Below are 7,662 nucleotides of genomic sequence, written 5' to 3' on the forward strand. Positions count from 1 at the left end.
TCAGGAAGTATACCCCTACAAGGAGGCGGCTGACACCGCTTGGCAATGATCAAATGAGAGGCAACCAAAGCATTTGCTCTGCCTCCTCTAGACTCTGACTTTTGCACGAGAACACCAAGATCTCACTAGTGAACACCACAGGGAACAAGCAGTGCTCGGTAGCCCTCTCGCATCACGCTTTCTGAATACAATGAATGAACAATGGAAACAATTGAACAGTGCTCTGCTAAAACCTAACTCTACAATATTCTCTGCTGCTCTCTAGACTATGTCAATGAACTGAGTCAAATGACGAAAGGTAATCCGTCACAAATGCCCATATTCCTTCCACCCAAGCTCCAAGTGAATCCAGGGGCTCAACAGAGAAACCACTCCTCTTGGAGTAACTCCGCAACCAACACACAGAGTTAAGTGGAAATTTGCAAGGTTTGTGGTGACTGTAAGAGTTGAAACACATTGAGGTGAAAGTGATAAAGGTGTAAAGAGCTCGTGATTACAGGTGTTCATACCGGACGATGCTCAAACGGAGTGCTAAGGCAGAGTGGTCTTTTGATGGAATGGTCTCGGTGATGAGTAGATGTAGTAGTAGTGAGAAAGGACCTACTTTACCACCCATAGTACGTACAGGTGTAAGATCAATTTCACGCATCCTTACTTGAACTGAAATACGTCGGAGAGAAATTTGAGGAAAATCTCCATTGTCTGCATACACTATTGAATAGATTTACAAATACCTTTGCTTATGCACTTTTGGTGATATTAGAGTGACACCCCAAAGGTGCTTTTCACAGTTCACCTTGACGATGTTTTGTAGGTCGTGCTAGCTAAATTTGTTAGCAAAGGTCAAAGCTACAGCTCATAGCTCCTGCCATGCCAATTTGGCATCCTTGATGTCGGCAATGTGACTAATCACATCTTCACCGAGGACCACTCTACTTGATTTGGAAGTTCAAATGAACCAAGGACCCCATTGGCAGCCATTCTCTTTCTTTAAAAGACACTAGGTCAACACAAGATCTAGATTCGGCACAAACTTTTCTCCTCTATTCGTAAGCTCAAGATCTTTAGCATGGCTAAAATGTCCTTGTTTTGGTTGTTAACCACCAAAAATTCATGCACCTTCTTGTTAACCTCTATCAATGCACTCAACGGCATTTTCTTAACCCCTGCATGTTCCCTCAAGGTCACCATTCTATGTGTGTCATTCCAGCTCCCACAACTTGCATAGATATTTGCCATCAGCACGTAGGGAGCAGCATGATCCAAGTTCATCTCGACAAGCTGTTGAAAACATTTCAGTCCTAATTCTCCTTCCACATGAGTTTTGCATGAGGTGAGCAAAGCTGTCCACATATCTTTAGATGGGGAGCCTGGCAGGTATTCAAGAAACTTCTCTGCCTCAAACAAGTGACCCGACCGTGCAAAAAGGTCCACCATACAGGTTAAGTGTTCAATAGTTGGTACAATGCCATGTTTGTCTCTCATCATCTTGAAAAACTCCCGTCCTTTATCAACCAAGCTGGCCCGACTGCATGCCGTAAGAAGGCATGTGAATGTAACTGCATCTGGCTTTACACCTTGTTCTTGCATGTCCTCAAAATACTTCACTGCCATGTTGCTGTCCTGGTTCATGCCATATCCTTTTATCATAGCATTCCATGACACAGCATTTCGAACTGGCATCTTTTCAAAAACCATACATGCCTCTGAAAGCGAGCCACATTTGACATACATGTCAACCAAACTGCTGCCTACAAAAAGGTCTGTTTCTAACCCACTTTGGAAAACCTTGAAGTGTATATCTCTACCTGTGCCAATGGCTCCTATGCTGCCACAAGCTTTCAAGACGCAAGCATATGTAACCGCATTGGGATGGACCTTGTCCAATTGCATCTGTTCAAAGCATGCCAGTGCTTTCTGACCAGATCCATGTTCGGCATATCCTGCGACCAAAGCATTCCATGAAACGATATTTGTGACTGGCAACTCATCAAAGGCTTCCTGTGCCTCTAGAAGCGAGCCGCTTTTGGCATACATATCAACCAAACTGGTGCCAACCATAATATCCCTTCTGAATCCGTTTTGTGCAGCCTTCACATGTATTTCTCGGCCCTTTTCAATAGCTTGTATGCAGGCACATGCTTTCAACATGCAAGCATATGTAATAGCATTTGGGGAGACATCCTCATATTGCATTTGCTCAAAGCATTTCAACGCTTCTTGGCAAGGCCCGTGTTCTCCATATCCTGCGATTAAGGCATTCCATGTCACAATGTTTCTAACTGGCAGCCTGTCAAAGGCTTCCCGTGCCTCAGAAAGAGATCCGCACTTGGCATACATGTCAACCAAACTGCTGCCAACAAATAGATCATTTTCAAAGCCCTTTCGCACAACCTCTCTATGTATTTCTTGGCCTTTGTCTTTGACTCCAATGCTGCCACATGCTTTCAAAATGCAAGCAAATGTGATGGCACTTGGTAAAACACCCTCTGTTTGCATCTGTTCAAAACATGTCAACACTTTCTGACAGGGACCAGAGCCAGCATATCCTGCAATCAAAGCATTCCATGTCACCACATTTCGAACCAGAAGTTTGTCAAACGTTTTTTGAGCATCTAAAAGTGAGCCACATGTGGTGTACATGTGGACCAAACTGCTGCCAACAAAGAGTTCTCTTTCCAATCCCTTCAATGCAATTTCTCCATGCATGATTTGGCCTCGAACCACATCTTTCAGCTCTGTGCAGGCTTTTAGTAGGGCAACAAGCGTATAACTAGAAGGTTGTACACTATCCTCCTGCATTTTCTGATACATGTCAAGTGCATGCTGAGATTGCCCACATTCGACATACGCTAACATGAGAGAAGTCCATGCGTACACATTTCTACGAACTAGCCTGCTGAATACCTCCTGAGCATCCGACACACTTCCACATTCCACAAAAGTCGGCACAATGTGGTTCCCAATAGCCCCGTGTGCCTCTAGCTCATTATTGCAAATGTGTGCGTGCACGCGCTTGGCATACACTAAATTCTTTCTTCTCCTGCACTTCTGTAAGATGCAGATGAAACCATCGGCAGAAGGAACGTCAGCCTTATGATCCAATTTACTGAGGGCCTCTTCCAAGCTAAGCAGTTCCCACCAATACCTGCCCTCTTGCATAGATGGAGCTTTGGGTCCGTCTCCATGTAACCCAAGCCTATGGCTTCCCTTATGCATGCCCCTTTGAAAGAGGGCTAGCTCTCCCAGCAAGTCAGAATATTCAAAGGTGAAAACTCTTGCTCCTGTTGTGCTCGCACATGTGTGGCATTGATCCAATCTCAAGCACAGCAGCCATGGACAACGTCAATGGACTTAAATGTGACAGAACCAAGTCCATTCTAGTTTGATTAGACCATAGTGTCAGCGAAAATAGTAGAGTAGTGTACGAAACTACGAAGCAACCATTGAGAAACCCAACAAGCCAAGTGCCACTTACTTGGTGACAACAAGTAAAGAGAGGAACAGGTAGGCGCAACAGACAATATTCTATGGCCTACTAAGTAAGAGATCGCATCGAAGTATTCTTGCCCTGTTAAACTATGGTCCCCCCTACCTGCAGCAGTCTTCATCACATTAATGTCTGGCATGTAGCAAAAAAGCACATGGCAGCTACGATGAAGAAGACTTCACGGCAATAACTGGCTTGAGCATCCCAAAGCATTCATATGTTTATTACGACAAGCCACCACAAAGATAAGAGGTGCAGGTAAGTTATGACAAGCCTATATTTACGATGATCTTACATAATTCACCATGAAATACAGCAGCAACTACATCAATCATGGTATTTATTTGAGCATTGGATGCAGATGGGATTTCATTTCAGATGAAATTCATCATACAGTTGTACATTCCATGGTATTAAGCATCACAAAAGCATCATAAGGGGATCCCATTTGGGATGACTTGCATCATACATAGTACATCCCATGACATGGTGCATCACATACGCATCATGGAATGCCATCATAAGGGGTATCCTATACAGATATACATTCTGTGTGATGATGTATTCTCAACTCAAATACAATGAGGGGGGATGCCTACATGAGGGCTTTCCATCTCAAATACAATACATGATAAATGGCATGCTTACAAAATTATACAATCAGGGCATGTATGACTCCTTCAAGGATTAAGAATCTGCAAACCTCATTCTGAAAGTGGGAAAGTAGTTGACCTTCCAACTGAATAGTGTTTCAGCCACGAAATCTCCCATATGATATATAAACACTTGTAGTGCTGAGATTAATGGGAAACAAAAGGCATTCCATGTTCAAACAAACGGATCACAACAGAAGATGGGAATCGTCAAGCATAAACCCAACTGAAAAAAAACGAATCACAGGAAGGTGGAGAACTAGAGGTGTGCCTCTCATAATATTGTGCGCGTAGTACCTTAGTAAGCCAAATGACTAGGGCTTGTTCCCATGTTTCTACAGTGTCAGACCACTGGTAAAAACGTGAAATTAAAAATTAAAAAAGTTGGAACTTGGAAGCTGCTGCGCAGTGCAGAGCGGTGCCACAGAGAGTTAAACATCGGGAGAGCAGGAAGACAGACTGTAGGGGAGATGGTGTAATATTTGTTAAGATGGTGTAATCTATCTATACAGGATTAAGGGAGAGTGGCCCTCCGGAGGGGGGCCTATTTCAAAATGGCCACTCCTCCTTCAAGCGTGAGGAGGACTCAAGAGCCAAATCTCACATCTTCCAAAGCAACTTTGAATTTGAATCTAAGAAGATCTCATCTCACATCTTTCAATGAAATCTTTGTATACATGCTTACATACCTATAGATACACACACTTATATATATTATGTATGTATGTGTATCTATAGGTATGTAAGCATGTATATATAAATAGTGTACATGTGTGTGTGTGTGTGAGAGAGAGAGAGAGAGAGAGAGATTACATGAAAGATGCATTTATTTGAGAGTGAGTACACCTCACCACTCATCCCTACCATTAAAATTTAATTAATTAAAATTATATATATGTGTAAATCTATTTAAGTGTGTGTGTGTGTGTGTGTGTGTGTGAGAGAGAGAGAGAGAGAGAGAGTTTCTATGTGAGAGAGTGTGCGTGAAGAGAGAGAGTGTATGTGTGTGTGTGTGCATGAGAGAGAGAGAGTGCGTCAAGAGAGAGAGTGTGTGTGTGTGTGTGTGCATGAGAGTTTCTATGTGAGAGAGTGTGCGTGAAGAGAGAGAGAGAGAGTGTGTGTGTGTGTGTGTGTGTGTGTGTGTGAGAGAGAGAGAGAGAGAGAGAGAGGCTGAGAATTTCTATGTAGGAGATAGTTTGTATGGGAGGAGATAGTGTGTGTTTTCATTAGTGTATGTGCGGTGTGTACATGTGTGTGTGTGTGTGTGTGTGTGTGAGAGAGAGAGAGACGACAAATAATTTCTACGTAGGAGATAGTTTGTGTGGGAGAAAGAGTATGCGTTTAGATTAGTGTATGTGCGGTGTGTACATGTGTGTGTGTGTGTGTGTGTGTGTGTGTGAGAGAGAGAGAGAGAGAGAGAGAGTATATGCATGCATGTGTGTACATCTGCATCTATGTGTAGAATGTGCTTGAGAGAGAGAGTGAGATGGGGCAGACCTAGAGAGAGAGAGAGAGAGAGAGATGTAATGAGGGAGGGTGAAAAGAGAGAGAAAGAGAATAAAAAGTATCTTTTAATAAAATATAAATTAAATAGAAAACATATATGTATATGTGTGTATGTGTGTGTGTTTTTATTTACATTTATATATACATACATACATATGTATGTATATATATATACATATATATGTTTGTGTGTGTGTGTGTGTGTGTGTGTTTAGATGTGTGTATGATATATCTATCTATATATTTAAAAGTGACCACAACTTATCACCCATCTCCGCACATTAAAATTTATTCAAAATTAATTAAATTATGTCGATGTTTGTATTTATATTTTTAAATACATGTATATATGTATAAGTATATGTGTCTATATATAGGTTTATGTATCTAAAACATAATATTGTAGGGGAAAATAGTATTTTTAGAGATAAAATGCGCGTGCTTTTGAGAAAAAAATAAAATATTTGATCATTTAAAAATTTCCCTAGAAAATGAAACGCTGTTTTTCTTTTAACAATTATGCCTCAACAGGATCGAAAATAGTTAATTACGACGAAAGACTCTCTTTTTTTTAAGGCATTTAAAGAAAAAACATGTATATATAAATAGTGTGCATGTGCATATAGGCAGTAGTAGCCATTAGGGTTTTTTAGTGTTCAAATTTATAGGCAAGCATCAGGCCATTAGGGTTTTATATCTTAACCATGGACATTAGGTATGAAAACCCTAATATAATGATTAGCTAAATGAATTTTTATTTATTTCTACACCTATATGTTTTATACATTTTCACCTATAAGTATTGGCCATATGACTTTTTGATTTATGTCTTTACCTATATGGTTATGCATGTAAAAAGACTTATTAAAAAGAGTTGTCTAACGATAAAAATCTCATAACATCAACTATTTACATGAGATAATTAACAAAATGGACATTGAGTCATATGTTTATGGTTGTAGTCAGTCACCCACCCACCTAATCACAAGGGATAAAAAATAGTTGTTTGATGGATGGCATCATGGGGCTAAGAAGGATCATCCTTGGTGCACACCATTTACGAGAGACAATGTCCAAGTGTACAAATGTTAAAGTAAAGTCTTTGATGGTAGTCATTTGTGAGGACCATAGATGTGAGTCTTTTTGGTAGTCATTTTGTAAGAGCACAAAATAAAAAAGGTTGCACTAGCCGTTGAATGGTTTGCTACTTCCACAATGTCATTGGTGGAGTATAGAAAACTTTATGGTCTATTACGATTATAGGTGGATGTATGAGTTGAGTTGACAAGATAATTGTATGGTCTATTACGATTATAGGTGGTCTATTACGATTATAGGTGGATGTATGAATTGAGTGTGTGTGTGTGTGTGTGTGTGTGTGAGAGAGAGAGAGAGAGAGAGAGAGAGAGATTACATGAAAGATGCATTTATTTGAGAGTGAGCACACCTCACCACTCATCCCTACCATTAAAATTTAATCTAAAATTTAATTAATTAAAATTATATATATGTGTGTAAATCTATTTAAGTGTGTGTGTGTGTGTGTGTGTGTGAGAGAGAGAGAGAGAGAGAGAGAGTTTCTATGTGAGAGAGTGTGCGTGAAGAGAGAGTGTGTGTGTGTGTGTGTATGAGAGAGAGAGAGAGAGAGAGAGAGAGAGAGAGGCTGAGAATTTCTATGTAGGAGAGAGTGTGTGTGGGAGGAGATAGTGTGTGTTTTCATTAGTGTATGTGCGGTGTGTACATGTGTGTGTGTGTGTGTGAGAGAGAGAGAGAGAGAGAGAGGCGACAGATAATTTCTATGTAGGAGATAGTTTGTGTGGGAGGAGAGAGTGTGCGTTTAGATTAGTGTATGTGCAGTGTGTACATGTGTGTGTGTGTGTGTGTGTGTGTGAGAGAGAGAGAGAGAGAGAGAGAGAGTGGGAGGAGAGAGTGTGCGTTTAGATTAGTGTATGTGCGGTGTGTACATGTGTGTGTGTGTGTGTGTGTGTGAGAGAGAGAGAGAGAGAGAGCGTA

The 7,662-nt window shown here is 40.8% G+C and overlaps 1 protein-coding gene across 1 annotated transcript in view; it reads right to left on the reverse strand.

The window, feature by feature from the left end:
* Positions 1-681: 681 nt before the first annotated feature.
* LOC147611494 (putative pentatricopeptide repeat-containing protein At3g01580) overlaps positions 682-7,662 on the reverse strand; it is an 11,165-nt gene continuing 4,184 nt past the window's right edge. The window contains exon 2 of the mRNA XM_086784593.1: positions 682-3,595. Within this exon, the coding sequence (XP_086640719.1) occupies positions 1,018-3,219 (2,202 nt within the window). The 5' untranslated portion in view covers positions 3,220-3,595 and the 3' untranslated portion in view covers positions 682-1,017. The remainder of the gene's footprint in view (positions 3,596-7,662) is intronic.

The sequence above is a fragment of the Cibotium barometz genome, chromosome 47 (assembly GCF_041138505.1).
Source record: "Cibotium barometz isolate CiBa-2024 chromosome 47, ASM4113850v1, whole genome shotgun sequence".
Classification (NCBI taxonomy): Eukaryota; Viridiplantae; Streptophyta; class Polypodiopsida; order Cyatheales; family Cibotiaceae; genus Cibotium; species Cibotium barometz.